This window comes from Vulpes lagopus, chromosome 13 (genome assembly GCF_018345385.1).
Source record: "Vulpes lagopus strain Blue_001 chromosome 13, ASM1834538v1, whole genome shotgun sequence".
In the NCBI taxonomy this organism is placed as follows: Eukaryota; Metazoa; Chordata; class Mammalia; order Carnivora; family Canidae; genus Vulpes; species Vulpes lagopus.
The window spans coordinates 23,076,647-23,094,879 of NC_054836.1; the positions used below are offsets into that span (position 1 = coordinate 23,076,647).

General features: G+C 36.7%; 1 protein-coding gene across 3 annotated transcripts in view; it reads left to right on the forward strand.

Annotated features, from left to right (window-relative positions):
- UMAD1 (UBAP1-MVB12-associated (UMA) domain containing 1) overlaps positions 1 to 18,233 on the forward strand; it is a 233,195-nt gene that overhangs the window by 152,733 nt on the left and 62,229 nt on the right. For all 3 annotated transcript variants that reach the window (XM_041727967.1, XM_041727966.1, XM_041727968.1), the window contains one exon: positions 583 to 656. In XM_041727967.1, coding sequence (XP_041583901.1) covers positions 583 to 656 — 74 coding nt within the window. The remainder of the gene's footprint in view (positions 1 to 582; positions 657 to 18,233) is intronic.

The following is an 18,233-nucleotide window of genomic DNA, read 5'->3' on the forward strand; positions in this document are numbered from 1 at the left end:
TGACCAACCCAGGCATCAGCCTTAGGAATCAATATTAACCAAAGGCTAATTTATGAATTTGTTCATTGTTCTCCCTTCTATAAAGATTGTTTGACATTTGGTTAATTATTACATGCAAATATACGTACCTACTCTGAGGCAAATCTGTAGACACACAAGTAAACACTTATAATGAGTAAATCTTATTTAAAAAACTAACTTGGAGGACAGTTATGTTATAAAGGCTTTTAATTTGAAAATAACTTGCCTTATCTTCCTTAAACCATAAACTTTCCCAGTTTATTTGAAACGTGACTTGATTTACAAAATGTTAATTCACTTGATTTTTCCAGAGTAAACCTCTTTAAAAGCAGGATATATCTCTGGTTTAGGCTGTGTATACGGATATGTATCTATGATTTCTGGAACCTTTCTAAAATTATCATTCTTAAAAGATTAACTTGTTTTGCACCAAAGGAAATAGTAATTGCTTCCATAATGTGAAACGTGTAGAAACAAAAGATATTTTAAACAAATAGAAGATGATTTGGCCTCAGTGGTATGCTAAAGGTTTTGTTTTTGTTTTTGTTTTTTGCTTCATAGGAGATGCAGCCCCTGAGCAAGAAGTGGCAGCCAAAGGTAAAACTTCAGAAGCAGAAGGCAGCCAACCTTTGGAGGTAAGTGAAACTCAGTAAGTCCCTTTGGCTAAAGTCAGGATGATTATAGATTCCTTTGAGGATCAATAGTAACTTCTCCTCTTGCCATGTAGACAGGTGCCTAGGACAAAGAACACAGGCGATCTGCTGCAAGTCAGGGATAGGAGCGCAAGCAGGGATTTTGCCAGTGATAAGCTTTTTCCAATGCTGGAAATGGAAACTTTCTTTTGAAAAAAGAGGAAAAGAGCACCTAAGTTAAAACATTTGAACATTTTTTTAATTGAGTGATTATTTTCTAATACATTGGACTAAATAGATGATGTGTGAACCTATAGAGAACAGTTTGAAAATAACCTATTCAGAACTTAGGTTGCTGTTTTCAGCATCAAAGTGTACTCCTTGACATTGTTTGGTAGAAAGACCAGGGCCTTTGTTGTTTTCTGTGTGAGAAAATTATTTCTTCCTTGTGGCGACTTCAAAATGTAATTCAGATACTTCCGTGTACTATGTAGAAACATACCAACATTATGTAATTGCTAAAATAATAATTTTTAAGATTTAGGGGGAATGTTAATTATTAGGGTACAAACTGGGTGAATTTTGGAACTTTCTACATGTTACACACCCTACTTCTAGCATAGGAGGGTATTGCTGCAAACAACTAGAAAGAGGTCAGGGACTTGGCCTGTTTTGGTTTAGCCCTAAAGCCTAGCACAGAATAGGCAGTTGAAAAGATTTGTTAAGTGAATGAGTGAATACAGTCCCATGGTTTTATATTCTGTGAAGAGGCGGATGACTTCCCAAGTATATCTCCATGAGACCTCTCCCCTGAGCTCCAGAACTGCCCATGTGCCATTACACTTACAAGTTTCTAGGCAGTTCAGCCTTTATGTGACCAAATAATTGTCCATTCCCAGCCCTCACGCCCTGAAGGTTCTCTCTCCTCAGGTTTTCACCATCTCTGTGTAACAGCACCACACCCTCTAGACAGTTTAGAATCAAAACCCCTGAGGTATCCTAGCTCCTCTCCTCCTCATACCCCATGCAGCCCATCAGTAACACTGGTCACCTCCCCCTCTACATCTGGAATCTGACACACACACACACACACACACACACACACCCCGCTCAGCACTGGACTGTTAGAACCCTGGTCTGAGCTGCCACCTCCACCCCATTCTTCTCCCATAAGTCCATTCTTCACACCGCTGATGGCAATACGAATCACAGCCTATCACTCCTCAGCTGAAAACTTGCCAGCTGACCAGTGTAACTAGGATAAATGCTATGTCTTACAGTGGGCTACTAGGAGCAATACGTGCTCTCCCATCTCCTTTCTCTCCATACCCCCAAGCCCCAGCTCGATTTCCCGGCTACTGTTCTGTCCCTTGGTCACGTTAAGCTCCTTCGCACCTCAGCCTTTGCACTAGCTATCCCTTTGTTACTGGAGGGTCATTTAGGTCTTAGTTCAAATGTCACTTTTCATGACTACATCAGCTATAGTGTCTTTTCCCCCCAGTCACTGTCAGATAACCCTGTTTTACTTCCTCCAACAAACTGATTACTTCTCAGATTATTTGTTTACTATCTGCCTCCCCTGGCCGGAACAAAAACAGACTCTTGTGGGCCTGGAAAAGTGTCTGTTACATGGAAGGTGCTCAGTAAATCCCTGTTAGTGATAATCTAGATTTCCCGTAATGTCATCATCTGCCTGCCAAGTTAAAGGCCTCAACATGTCATTTTGACTCATTCTCCTCAGCCTCTTTATCAAGTCGATCAAGTCTTCTTGATTCTATCTCATAAGTATCTTCCAAGTCTGGTTTCTCATTCTCCAACTAGGTCTTCGTCTGTTTACTAACTGTTATTAGATGAAGTGGTTTCTTTCCTAAATCCCTTTCTGAAAACCAACAGCAGGTTTTGTCACTTCAGGGTCCCCCACATGCCTTGAAACGTGCAGAATAAAGCTTAAAGCTAAAATGCCATCCAAATGGCACCTCCTTGGTTAACTCTTTTCTCTGTGCTCCCAGCCAGAAATAATGCCAGTGTCCTTGAACTACTTGTGTTGTCTTTTATGACTTCATACAGTGTCAACTCTTGGAAGGTGAAGCCTATACCTTATACTATACTATACTTATACTGTACTTATCCTATAGCCTAGTCAACTACTTCACCCACTTACATACTATCAGACTCATGTGGTATGACAAGGGTGCACTGTCAATGATTCTGGGATGGATAAATGAACAAATAAGCCGTCCTCTGCAAATGCTGTCTTGGGAGTCTCTTCATTAAATCCTCTTTTTCCCCTTACACTATAAACACATAGGGTTTTTTTTTTTCTTTTTATCACTTTAAGAAGTTTTCTTTTTTCATAGGAGTTACCATAAAAGTCTATTAATTTATTATTTTGATATTCTTACTACATTAGCAAGGAAAATTGTAATGACTTCAATTAGTTAAAAAAAAAGATAGACATCTGATTAAGAAATTGGAACTCTTGTACCAAGCAGAAAAGATTCTCATTATTTTAGTTTTTAATGGCTATATATAAGAAATGTTGAAATATTACTTGTAATGAGAATATGTTTGATAAATTAGTATGGATTCAATAATACGTAAAAACACTTTATATTGCCAAAGTATAATTCCCTTTTCTAAGAACACTTTGGATAAGGTGGCTCTTAGTATATCAAAATAGGTTTATGAGATTGTCTGCTATTCCCAAGGAATTGTTAGACCTGGGATGGAGAGGATGTAAATATACATACAACTCTTAGCTATATAAGCAGAAATTCTCAATCTATTCATGGAAAAATTAGAAAGCTCCACAAGTCACTATAATGTAAAATGAAATAAGTTCCTTAAACTCCATAAATACAAAGATTAGAGATTTCATTAGGGAAGGAGAGTGAAGAGAGGCTTCTGGCACTAGGTGAGCATTGGACCATTAAAAAATTTGTCTTACTATTTATGTAACTAATTCCTATATGTGAAATTCCTTAATGAAATCCTTCAATAAGAACATTTTAATAGGGGAATCCCTGGGTGGCGCAGCAGTTTGGCGCCTGCCTTTGGCCCAGGGCACGATCCTGGAGACCTGGGATCGAGTCCCACGTCGGGTTCCTGGTGCATGGAGCCTGCTTCTCCCTCTGCCTATGTCTCTGCCTCTCTCTCTCTCTCTCTGTGACTATCATAAATAAATAAAAAAAATTAAAGAAAAAAAAAAAGAACATTTTAATAAAAACTTGGGGGGCGAGAACAAGTTGAAAATACAGAGGCAAATCATGGTAGAAATGACTTTCCACACAGGAATCTCAATGACAGATGATAAAGGGTTAAGAAATGAATGTAACTGTGGCCTGAGCCACACTGTAGTTTTGATGGCAGTTAAAATATTTTAAGTAGTCTGTGATATTTTTCCTTATACTTCATAGCCCAAATATACTTTAAAAATGTGTTCACCCTCCAAATAGAGCGCTCACCCGACATCATGGAAATTCTAGCATCTAGGCAGAATATAATGTGCAAAAATAGATCTGGTTTGGACATCAAATAAGTTCACTTTACAGAGTTGGATTCTGAGATATCTTCCGATGTTTACACAAAAGACTATGAAAGGCAGGGTGTTTATTTGTATTAAGTGATTAGTGGGACTTTTTACTTTGTGAACTGGAAATAATACGACATTCTTTTCAGAAAAACATAGTTTCTCAGTGTACTTGTCTTCTGCAGTCCTCTTCCCTAAATATTTTAGGGTTTCTCTCAATGATGACTTCAAGTAGTTGCTACTCTTTCTACCTTGGCACTCCCTCTATATGATCCCAAAGTATCATCACCTGAAACAGGATAACTTAAGGAAATACTGAACCATCTAGTCCTCAAATGTGGTTACTCTCACATTGTGCTGTAACATATATAGTCTATGTTTTAAGAGCCACTGGTAACTTTTAAGAAAATTCATGATGTTTTGGTGTGTAGAGCATGGCCTCTGTTCGGGCTTATTGAAATGAAAGTCATTAGACACTGGTACTTGGGGAAGAGTTATAATTTGGAACTAATTCCAATTGGAGGATTATCTATCTCCTTCTGTTCCTTCTTTTTTTTTCTTGTTGCCTTTCTGTGTGAATTTTGGTCATGGGTTGTAATGATGTTGCCACCGCCTTCTGCCAGTCTAGGAGCCTGTTACGTACAGCTCGGGGGAATAGACCCACAGATTCATGAGGGGCCGTGTTTTGAGTTTTTGCCATTATGACTCATCTTTTCAGGGAATAAACATTACAAGTAAGCAGGTAATTAGTCATTATTTTCAAATCATCAGTCATGGAAACTGTTTTGTATTGTGAAAACTGGGACCATATTAGCTGCTAATACACTAGTGGGCCTATTCTTTTTTGGTTTTGTAGGTGTATTTCCAGAACTATAAATATGGACATTTCCATATTTTTAAAAATTATATCCAATTTTGGCAACAATTAATTTCAACTAACTTTTAGTAGATACTTTTAGATTAAGTGTGTATTGAGTTTGAATTTCTTTTATTTGTACTACAAAAATTATTTTTAAATCTGCATTTTGGTTTCCAAGACTGAGGAATATGTTTATTTATTTAGTTTACTGACCTTAAGATCACAAACACAAAAACAAGCCAATAAAAATCTCCCCACAAAACCACAATTCTATTTATATATTTGTCTTGAGTGACAACTAATTCACATATGCATATGGAGACACATATAAAATAATAACTAACAGATGGTATAGCTGCAAAGTAGGATTTATAAAGATTATTATCAGCTGGTGGTATTGAGATACTACTGTGGTTATGCTGACAGAAGACACAAAAATTATTTATAATAATAAACTGTGACACTAATATCCCCCCCAGCTTCTGTTAACCAAAGTAGCTTATTGCATATTTAATATAAATTTCTTAATGACGACCTAAAACTATCTTACAGCCAATATGTGCTAGGAAATTTATTAGGCAACAATTGCAAAACAGGAATTGAGGTAGCAACAACAAAATGCTTGCTAAAATTGTTAAGTACAGAATACTAGAATCCCTGGAAAGTAAAGTAAATATCTGGGGGACTTTGTTCAGCTCATTTCAAGCATACTTCTCAATCAAGTATACTGAATTTCAATTTGTGTTTTTTTAACTTATGTATTTGAAAATAGTTGAGACAAACATGATATGGTCTCATTCATTTGGGGAATATAAATAATAGTGTAAGGGAATAGAGGGGAAGGGAGAAGAAATGGGTAGGAAATATCAGAAAGGGAGACAGAACATGAGAGACTCCTAACTCTGGGAAGCGAACTAGGGGTGTTGGAAGGGGAGGAGGGCGGGGGGTGGGGGTGATTGGGTGGTGGGCACTGAGGGGGGCACTTGACGGGATGAGCACTGGGTGTTATTCTGTATGTTGGCAAATTGAACACCAATAAAAAATAAATTTATTATTAAAAAAAAAGAATTAAAAAATGAAAATAGTTGAGTTACCTGTGGAATTCACAGCTGAGTAATTTAGGAAACAAAAGGTTTTTTTGTTTATTTAGAAAGGCATGGAATGCACATATAAATGAAACATGTCCACTTTTCTTCTAACTTGTTTTTATGCTTCCCTTAAGTTTTTTAACAGAGCAGAGGAGCCTTCAGACTCTGCAGGGACTAATTTCCTTGTTTTTACTTCAGATAGTCATTAAAATGAATGAAAATATCCTTGAGCTTTGTGAATTCCATTATGATAAATACTTTGGTTGCCATTTCTTAAAAGGGGACTAAGATGATCCCATTAGAGACTATGCTCTGTGTAGAGAAGAATCAGGGTCATGTGGTGCAGGAGAAGGGGAACTGGAGGGAGGGATTCTCCAGAAGAATTTTAAGCATAGCAAACATCCCTCCCTCTACGGGATGTCAGAATTTCAGCTTTTAGAATTTTCTAGTATAACATAGTATCTAATTTTATTAAAGTGTTGGGATTATAAAGATGATTATGAAACTGTTTATTCTCAAGATATTCGTAGTACAAATACTGGTATAATGGGTATTGATACTGAAGGCCGTTTAAATTCGTACAACCATTTTTGGAAAGCATTTTGGCAATAAGTATCAAGAGCCATAAAGACATTAATATATTTTGACAGTAATTCCACTTCGAGGATTCTGTTCTAAAAAAATAATCTTTTCAATCCCCAAGAAGTTTTACGTGCAAAAAAAAGATGGCAGTTCATTCAGTGGGATATTTTTCAGTTTTCTTAAATGCAATTTATGATTGGTTTTCAATAAAACATAAAAACTCTTGGCTTCATACTTTCAGTTAAAAATATGAGATACAAAATTGTATATTGGTGTTATGTGAAAACTGTACAGAAAAAGATGATGTGGTACATAAAAGCATTAAGGGTAGTTGCCTCTGGGATGATAGCTGTATGGGTTAAATCATTTTTTCCAGTATTCTTATTTTCCAATTTGTCTGTAATGAGTGTGTATTTTACATGCTAGTGAGGTTGGTGATGAGGAAACGATGTATTCACTCAAGGGCAGATTTTACTTTAATAGAAGAACTATTTTATATGGCAGTAAAAACAATGGAGCAAGCTATTGAGGATGATCTTTAGGAGGTATGTTGGGACGTTTTTGCCTTGGCTCATTTATATTTAAGATCCCTTAATTAGTTGATCACAGAGCACCACATCTGATCACGATTTGTCAAAACATCTGTCCTCTCACCCAGGGGCCTTTCCAGCAGGGAGAAGAGTGAGGTGACTTGGAGGTTATTCTTCACATCTCATTGGAAATCACACAGCCCAAACTTTTCTCGTTGATCAACCTGTCAATGTCATTGTATCAGCTATAAAGTCATGTTCCCCGCACCCCCCAAATATACTGTGGGCTATCAATTTAAACATGTATTTGTCTAAAAACTTTGGTTTTTCTTTATATCTATGATATTGAGGCACTTAGTTAAATATAATTAATTTTTTCCTTTATAATAATTAGTATATTAGAGTATAATTTTATCGGATGAGAGTAAGGATCTTTGTTTTTTGTTTTCCCTAATATAAAACCTTTTCATATTTCTGATTTACTAGGAAGCAAAGCACAGTTGGATTATGTCATTTAAATGGTAAACTTAATTTTTTAATGTGTTTATCCTCCTATACAAGATACCTTTTGGGAAGATTTTGTAGAGTGCATTTCTCTCATCTTTATTTTCATTTGAATTATCGCACTGTATAATATAGTGAAAAGTACATTTTGGGGGACTCCCTTGCTTACCAAATGGATCATCTAGGATGATGCTAACGTTCTCTTCAAGTTCAATTCTCAATGAAATAAGTATGTTAGATGTGGTTTCTGAGATTTTTTTCTTCCTCAATAGTCTTGGCTCTTCACCACTTTGGAAAGTGAATTGGGATTGGGCCACCAAATGCCAACCTTTATATGACTCTTGTGATGGTGGTGAGGGGGTGGTGATGGACGGGAAGGTGGGGATCTGCTGCATAATGAAAATTTTAGGCATTGATTAATCAAGCTTTTATGCTTGTTAGAAAGGAATAGTCCAGTAATCTCTGCTGGTAAATTGTCAGACTGCAGAAACTAGGCTCTTGCTCTTGCTTATATGGTCGGTCGTGGGCCACTGGTAAAGAACAATTAAATCACTTTATTATTTTTGTAAATCTATGAACCTTTGACTTTTATATTTGACAGTCAGATTAGCATAGGTTATTGATTGCCTGAAACACTGGCAAGATGAATTAACTTGAGGCATGCTTATCAGAGTTTGTAAAGATCTTTTCTGAAACTTCAAATTTCTCTATTTTTGTTACTACTACATCTTTGTCCTAATTTCATTTTCACTGGAAAAAAATTATAATGGGAAGGTCATAATTCTAGCGTTTTCTGGTTTCTACTGGGGTTAACTAGCACACTGAAACATAATGTTCATTCATCCTAGTCAGGAAGGCCAAACTATGTGAGGTGTATGAGAGCTGCCCCTGTTTCCATCCAAAATGCACATATGGTGTGGGTAAGCCAGTAATGTGAGTTTTACGCAATGTTTCTGCTCATGTACACAGTCTGTTGCTCAGCACCAATTATGCTTTGCCAGAAACCTGCTAACCTGCTGCTTTTGTAGCTCTGCTTGATGAAGCTAGGTAGCTTAAAGTGACCACAATGATATTTTTTTAACTTTAGCAATCTTAGTTGGTTAAAGTTGTATAACTTTAACCACCTGCCTCATCTGCTGATTTATTGCAGTTGATTGCAATTAGAATCAAAGAACTGGAACCTTGTTACTGCATTGCGTGGAGCTGCATTAGATCCAATATGTGTTTGTTATATATGTGTAGGAGGAGGAACCAAAATGTGGAAATATTAGCTTTTTTCCTTAGCAAATCCAGTTTTATATCTCCAAATTAGAAAATATTATTTTAAAAAGCATATAGGATATTCTGTTTATATTTTGGTAGTCATTTTGTCATTTTTCCAGTTTTCCCACTTTTATAGTTTTAAAAACCACAAAATCAGCAGGGTGAGAGGTCCATGTTGGGAGAACAACTGTTCCCTATTTCCCATAGCCATCTTTTTTCTAATCCCCTGTTTTTTAATTAGTAACAAATGGTCCTTACTTTTTCCTCCTTCGGTTCATGTTACAGTCGTAACTTCTTGTGACTATATAGAGAGTTTAAATTAAAGCACAGCCATATTTATGTTGTCTTTGCACAACTAGAGATTCTTTTTTGAGAGCTACATTTCGTCTGACTCTTTTGCAGTGAAAAAGTAGCATGAAGATATGTATTTGGTCTAATTGGCATTTTCTGAATATTCCACTTTGTACCTTACTGAGGACTCTTGTGAATATGCCATGAGGATGCACCGATATGAATGCATAGAAAACAAATACACTTCAGTGAAGCTCAATTAAATTTACATCGATTTTTACATTGCTTTCCAGACCTGACAAGTACTGTTCCTTACATATGTCTTTTTTTTTTTAATGAACTTCTGTGTTCTTCTACCCTGTTCAATAATTAACATTAATTTCCACCCATTCAAGGACTGTTTAATGTCCACTTTTGAGATGTCCTATTTAGGAACATGCCTTTCACACATTGCTTTTTAAATTAGTTAAGAAATCATTATGGGTGTGAATTCATAAATCTTCTCTACCACCAGTTATATAATAGAAAGTATATATACTAGACCTTCCTGATGTAAAAGCCAAAAGCCATGTGTGTGTGTGTGTGTGTGTGTGTGTGTGTGTGTGTGTTTATTTATTTATTTATTTATTTAAGTAATAGCAACCTACATTTTCTCTGCCTTGCTATGCCATTTGGAGAATGATAAAAGACTGGCATATACTTTACCTATGAGCATCATGATAGTGGACTGAAGCACCGTTTGCATAGTAATAAAAAGCCCATGAAAACTTTCTCAGAACTTCTGAAGTGTGTGTGAACTGTTGCATCATCCTGCTCCTTACGCTGGTTTTGCTTGGAGAGTCATTGCCAGAACATGCTATTTGTTCACCTAGATGTTCTGGGATTCATTGCTAGATCCGGCCATTCTATCAAAGCATGTTTCTATCTCATTGCCTCACTCCTGCACAGATTGCCTGCCCTGAATGGTTTTTCAGCTTGACTGAATAACTCTGTGAGAAACTGTGGTGTGGAATACACTATGACATTTATCTGAGGGAATTACTCAGACATTGTCTACTATGTTACACAGTTTCCCCCAAGTCAAGTCCCACTTAGGTCTTCTGGTTTCTTATTGCTCTTGTATGAACTGAAAATATTTTGTTGCTCCTGAGGTGGTAATACCCCCTTTCTCTCGGGGCCATCGTGAATTCTGTACCTCATCATTTTTTCTATTTTCCTTTGGCAGGAGGAAGCTCAGATCTAAATTTACAGCTCAGTTTTAGTAGTTATTTAGGGTCCTATAGAATGTATTTGTGTACTTTATTTTCCTCTTTTCTGTGCTCCAATATGTTTCCTGTGCATGGTCTTTAAATTTATTGTGGATCTTGTTAGCTGTTTCAAATTCATTGTGTAGAAGAAGGGGTTAAAATTTGCACACCTTTAAGTATATGTAATATTTATATAAAATAAGTACATTTAATGTGTGCTTTTTATTTTACTAGATTATAAGATATACATACATACTAGGTTATAAGATACATATATATACACATAACACACATATACAATTTTAATTTTCTTTCATTTCTCTACTCTCTTAAAAAATATGTGATAAAATTATACATGAGTTTTTTATTGTGAGAATGTATAGACTTGGGTCACCTTACTTAATGTCCCTCCCATGCCTCAGGCTCACACACTGATTTCCAGTCAGTGTGATTTCAGTAGGGTTGTTGTTGACTGGAGGACAGAGATAAAAGAGCCTCCTTTCCGATCGACTTTGCCCAGGTGCTTTGGCAGTCTACCTTAGGCACCTGCAGCTCACCCTACTTGTTCCATCAACCTCCTTGTAGCCTCCTTCTACACATGCTTTTTTTCCCCCCAGGCTCTAGACATATTTTTTAAATGGTTTCCCAGTTGCTTTTTTTTTTATTTTTTAAAGATTTTATTTATTTATTCATGAGAGAGATAGAGAAGCAGAGACATAGGCAGAGGGAGCAGCAGGCTCCCTGTGAGAAGCCTGATGCAGGACTCGATGCCAGGACCCAGGACTCGATGCCAGGACCCAAGGATCATGACCTGAGCCAAAGGCAGATGCTCAACCACTGAGCTACCCAGGTGCCCCTACTAGTTGCATTTTAGATATAAGTATGGAAGACGTAGGAAAAGTGACTGAGTAATTTGGAGACACAGTCTTGGGAGTCACGATTCCTCACAGTTGTGAATTCATAGGACCCCTGCAGGAGCATGGAGTGCAGCCAGAACATGAACTCTTATCACCAGACAGATGTGGAGCTTGGATCTTGATTTCACCATATATCCTTGTGATGCCTTTGATAATGCTTAGCCTCTCAGATCTTTGTGTCCCCTTGCTGTAAGATGTGAATGGAAATACTTATTTTGCAGGATTACTGTAAGAATTCAATGAGTCCATATGTAATTTTTATTTATATGTCTATATACACAATGTCTGACATATACTGGACACTTAATCAATGCTCATTTCTTTTTCATTTGGAAGGAATTTTGGCAAATGCCTTGAAAATCATTCTAAGGTAGGGTTGAAGGGATTCAATGAAGAATTGTGCTCAGATGAAAGTTACAAACACCTGAAAGGCAGCAGCGAAAGTTACAAACACCTGAAAGGCAGCAGCTTAAATTTGTCCCATGTGATGAAAAATCTCTTGGAACGTGGTAGAAGCACTGTTTCAGCTCAAGTATGTCAAGACATGTCCTATGAGTCTTGATCTTTTCGTCAGTTTGCAAGATGCCTACTGCAGTTCCATCCATCACATCCAATTTCCAGAAGTTGGAAAAAGGAAGGATAGTGAAGGGAGAAAAAAACTACCTGTGACCAGAAATGTTCCAAAACCTCTCTACCAGAGATTTATTGGCCCTAATGTGTCACATGGCTACCCCTAGTGGCAATGGAGCCCGGGAAATGTTTTTAACTTGGTACTTTGCTACCTCCAGCAAAATCAGCATTCATTACTGAGGAGGAAAGGACTGCAACAGTCTCTGACATATATATCATCCTGTTTTGCTATCAGAAGCTTCATTTTTCTAACAATAGACATCAATGTGGATGGGAGTGAGGGAAGTAGGGAGAAATACCCATTGATGATAACTAAACTCTGTCTGGAGGCAGGAGGTCTTTGAGTAGTAAAAGGGGATGGGTAATAAAGAAGGATATCATCTTTCAATCTATAACAGATTAGGCATGGTGCTAATAGGAATTTTACATATATTATCATTAATTTTTACAGATGAGGTAGGCTGTATTATCTATATATTTTATGGAGGAGGCAACCAAGTCTCAAGAATATCCATTTTCTAAGGTCACACAACTAGTAACAGTAATGCAGCCGGAAGTCAGACTTGTACCTGACTAACCACAAAATCTTTGCTTTGCACCAAATGGCTTTCCTATAGAACTCTCAAGAAACCTGCTACTGTATTTGGCTCTTATTTTCCACAATGCATTGTACTACTGGGGTCTGTAATAACTATATTTTGCCCTAATTATTTGTGTACAGAGTTGTAGACAGGCAGCTGGGAGAGGCACAGGTAATGCTTCCCTTTCATCACTACCACTCAGAGGGTGGGGTGGGACAGCTGCCTCTGTATTTCTGCCTGTAGAGTCAGTAACAGCTAGAAACATTCTTTTTTTTTTTTTAAAAAAAAAAACCTTTTTAAGATTTTATTTATTTATTTATTTATTTATTTATTTATTTATTTATTCATGAGAGACACAGAGAGAGAGGCAGAGACATAGACAGAAGGAGAAGCAGGCTCCCTGTGGGGAGCCTGATGCAGGACTCCATCCCAGGACTGTGGGATCACGTCCTGAGCTAAAGGCAGACACTCAACCACTGAGCCACCCAGGCACCCCATTAGGGACATTCTTTAGGACAAAGGGAATGTGGCAAAGCAGCAGTGACCAATCTCAGGAAGCCAGAATCCAGAATTGAAAGTTAAAGGCATGACATGACATGGAGACAGGTATCCTCTCCATTCAGAGCCAGGGAATTATCTTGACTTCTTCCTTTTCCTCCATTCTCAAACCAGTTGGTCACCAAGTCACTTTGCTTTTACCTCACTTACCTGCCCTTTCCTCTCCCCACCCACTTCAGCTGCAGTAGATCAGGCCTTGTTTTCTCTCACATTGACTATTATATTATGAAGAGTTCCTGAAATGGCCTCCTAATCCTCAGTCTTACCATTCAGTGCATTTGCCCACAGATCTGACCACGGAGCTGCCTTACCTGATGATGTTAGGGGCTCATCAGCTGCTTCCAGGATAAAATCCAGTAACTTTGTCTGAGTTGCACATCCCTTCACAATCTGCCCTTGCCTATAGTACATTCAGGTCATTCTGTGTCACCATACAGAGTTTATTACCATACTGTGAGCATATTCTCTTCTTTGGAGTTTATATTTGCGATTGTCTCCTTTTCCTGGAGAGCCTTCTTTATCTTTTACCCCTCATGTTCACCTGGAAAATCCCCATTCATCCTCAGCTCTCTGCTCAAGTGTCTTTCATTTTTAATGCCATCTTTGCCTCCCTTAGGCAAAGTCCTCTCTTCTGCTTCCTCAATGCCTGTGTTCTAGCTCCTTCTGTCATGACCAAAGCCATCATAAAGTAGGAAATCCTGGCTGATTCATCATTGTGTTCCCACAGCTAGCACTGTGCTTGGTATAGGTCAGCCACTTGATACATGTTTGGTGCTGGTAGTGTGCAGGAGTGCACATTTAGGTTAGACCTAAATAACTTGTCCAGTTTGTGATTCTAGCCCTTAGACACCATAACTTTAGGCAAGTTCCTTATTCTTTTAACATTGGATTAACAGAAGTATATGTGTAAATCACTCCATCTCTCTGCAATGAACTGTTTTCACCAAGTTCTTTCACAGCTTCTGTCAGTTTTTCAGGTTATCTTTATTTACTACTATTTTTTATAAGATTTTGTTTTTAAGTAATCTCTACACCCAACTCGGGGCTTGAACCTACAACCCCAAGATCGAGAGTCATATGCTCTACCAACTGAACTAGCCAGGTGCCGCATCAGGTTATCTTTAATCATTCCCATTACGCCAGCTCAGGGATGATTCTGATTCCCAAATTCTAAAGGAGCTCTTAGCTCTATTATGCATTAGGCCTTTTCTCAAAACTCAATTGTGTATTCAGTGTTTTCCCACTATTTTGACTGTTGTGGGCATCCAAATACATAATTTAAAAGGAAAGACACATTTTAAATTATATTTTTAAATGATTCAAAAACATTTTTTCCTCTTATTTTTTAGTGATTCCTAAGTATCTTTTATTTAAAGTTTTTAATTTGACTGCAGTTGACACAATGGTACATTCGTTTCAGAGTGATTTTGACAAGTCTATACATTATGCTGTGCTCACCACAAGTGTAACCTCCATCTGTCACCAGACAACACTATTACAGTATCACTGTCTGTATTCCCCATGCTGTACCTTTTATTCCCATGTAATCCTAAATATCTTTTCATAATGTGTTTTGTCCCTTTTAGCTATTTATTTAGTACAAGACTTTCTTGCACAAAAATTAAGTTGACTAAGTAACATGATAAGCATCTGAAGATTTTCTTCAAACCATGAGTATTATTACTACTTCTTAAATTTTAATTCCCAGATTTTAATATGTCAGATGTTTACATTCAATAGTTGCTTATACTGTGCTGTATCTGACAAGGTACAGGTAATTACTGGAAGAATGGAAGGTTCTTGAAAGCTGCGATCTTCTCTGTCTTACTTATTGCTGACACCCCAGAGCCTAAAAACAATACTTACATGAAATATGTGTCAAATAAATAGTTGTTGAAGGAAGGAAATATGGAAGCAGTGCCATAACATTTTAGTTAACCAGGGCACAGGCAGCCCATGCCACAGCAAGCTCAAGTCCAAGTCACACTTGTGCAGAAGGGCCACTGAAGCAGATCAAAAAGAGGTGTATTGTTTTTAGTTGGATAAATCTCCATGGGTGTACTTGTGTTTTAAACCTTTGCTTCATGCCTGTTGACATTGAGAACCAAAACCAGTATTCTGTGCTTTCAACTGAACTGTAGTTTTGCTCTGAAAGAAAAATGGATTCAGATTCTAGCATAAGGTTATTTAGTCACCAAAAGATCTTCTGGGTAACTTCGCATTGGCATCTTTATCATCGCCTAAACTGATTAGCCTGGTTAATAAATTATAATTCCCCAGCTTCTTATCAAAGAGCATTTTTGAACTATCAGACCATTTCATTTATTTCGATAACTATTTCTTGAACACCTGTTTTGGCCCAAGGCTCTGTTAAACATTGTTCTCTGTGTCTGAAGATTTCTGGGTTATTACTCTGTTGAAGATTTGTGGTTAAAAAAAAAAATTCTGTTGCACTTCTAAAAGTTCATTATTGCAAGATCATGCAAGGCAGTTGACTATAACTGAAGCCCAGGATTGGAGGCTATAACTATGGCTTTTAGAGGTAATTGTCACTCAAGCAAATTTTAGGGCATCACAAAGTTAACCATCATTTAACCAAATGAATCAGTTAAGCACTGCTTTCCTTAACCAAGGAGTTTTACTGATGCAGAAAGGTGGTGCCACAGGAGAGCATAGGATCTGAAAATGATATATTATGAGAAATATAAAGTTAAATTATATATAAATTATGGATAAAAGCATAATATGAGAATGTTAATTTTTCTGATGTATTAATGTCATAAGTGATTTAGGGGACTACTCCATTTGTATCTCAAGATCTTTTTAGGTGTTGATTATAACATTTATAATTCTATTAACGTTTGGGTTTGGGTTCCTGATATATTGCCTGGAATTGTCAGTCAAATGAAAACCCGAACTTGAAATCAAAATTTTCTAACTCACAAGAGAGAAGTAAAAAATGAACTGTCCTTCATTTAAAAAAAAAAAAAAATATATATATATATATATATATATATATATATATATATGTTACTCCTTTTAAATTTCGAATGTTCAAATTTGAGGATTAAATACTGGCACCTTGCTGTCACTTATTTTTCTACTAATGATCATCCCTGCTTCAGCTCTTTAAAATGGTTTGTTGGGTTTCAGTTTAACATGCAAGCCCTGAAGCTGTCTTTTGTCATTTCATAAGGGCTAAGAGCTTGTTAGCCTGGAATTTAGTGTATTTTGATAGTCATTTGTTTTTAGTTATTCTTTTCTTGATTTTTTGGACCTCTTTTCATGAGGAACCTCCACGACTCTTACCAATTAGTCATAAACCAGTTGCGATTTAGGAATTACATAATTTACTATTTGGAACACCACATTATTCTAAGACCAAATGGTAAAGATGTGAATATTTCACTGAATGTTGGATGATGTGGCTAATAATTAAGTCCTCAGAGAAAAAATAAAACTCCTGAAATTTGTGGCAGGATCAGAAATGGGGCCAGGCAAAACAATAGTTTAATACATAAATACTTGTTATTACTGAAAATTAAGCATGGCCTTAGGATTCAGTCCCAGTTTTTAGTGGTATAGATTGTGTTTTCACTGTGTTCATTAACACAAAGAACAAGTAACCTCACTAGTGGCTTGAGATTTGACTCACAGGAAAACATTAGGTAGTAATTAAGAACAAGGCTTTTTTTTCTTTTTTTTTTTTTTAAGTTTGTGAAATCTTAACTATACTGCCAAATGCGGTCACCACTTGCCACGTGTAGCTATCGAGCCCTTGAAATGTCCCTAAGTGCTAAAGTATAAAATACATACTGGCTTCCAAAGACATGATATGAAAAACAAAAAGTTCTTAAATATCTCAATAATATTTTATGTTGAATACATGATATTATGATATTCTGGATATGCTAGGTTAAAAAAGAACTACAATTAATTTCAACTTTTTCTCTTACCTTTCTTATAAGGGCCACCAGAAAACTGAAAATCACATATGTGGTTTGCCTTTAATTTTACTGGGCAATCCTAGTCTAACAGGTTGAAAAACCCCTCAATTATATATCGTAAATATGACTTAGTAGCAGTATGTTTGATTCAGATTTTAAACTCTTGAAGAAACATTTTTTTTGGCAGTTGGGGAAGCCCAATTGTTCTTCTGCTCTGTGCAAGGGCTGTGGGTGGAAATGGCCATTCTTCGGACTTGCCAACCCTGTTCAGTTGACGGATGGCGATCGATAGATAGTTCTGGAAGAAATAAGTGCCTCTTTGTTGTTGTGCAACCTAAATGAATGAACTGTACCTAGTGTTTCTCTATTTTTCACCTCCCTTCCCCTGATGGCTTTGACGTAGTTGTTAATAATTGGTTGATATTTATAGTAACATAAGTCTAAATTAACACAGGTTTTCAAAGACCCAATTCATATATTACTATATGCCATAAATTATTATATGGCATAAATTGTCATGGCTTATCATGGCTTATTTACAACCCTTGACTAATATTCTGTCACTTAATATATTATTACATACTATTGCTGATAATACCTATAACCAAAAATGAATCTTTCATATCATGCTTTTATATGAAACCAGCTGAAGCAGAACATGCATATAGTGGGAACTGGGAAATAAGCATTTATTAATAATCAGCCTCTCTTTTCCAGGGAGGTTTAACTATTTCCTTTGTGGAAAAAAAATCATATGAAACCCATGTGTACTTTATTTTAAATTCTTTAATTTATGAACTGTTTGACACCACCCTAAAAGGTTTTGGAGCGCTGAGATTAGTCGAATGAGGTCACATTATATTAGGCAGAGAGGCATTTGAATAGGCATTGATAATAATAAAACCTGTAAAGGTCATTCTGTGAAGATAAATGTAATACTTGAATTAGTCAGTCATTTATTTTCTCTAAAAAAGTAATAAGTTAATCTTGTTCCAAAAAAAACCCTCCAAGACTGGTAGTTTTCTTTTAACGCCTTTCATCTTAGGCAATCTTT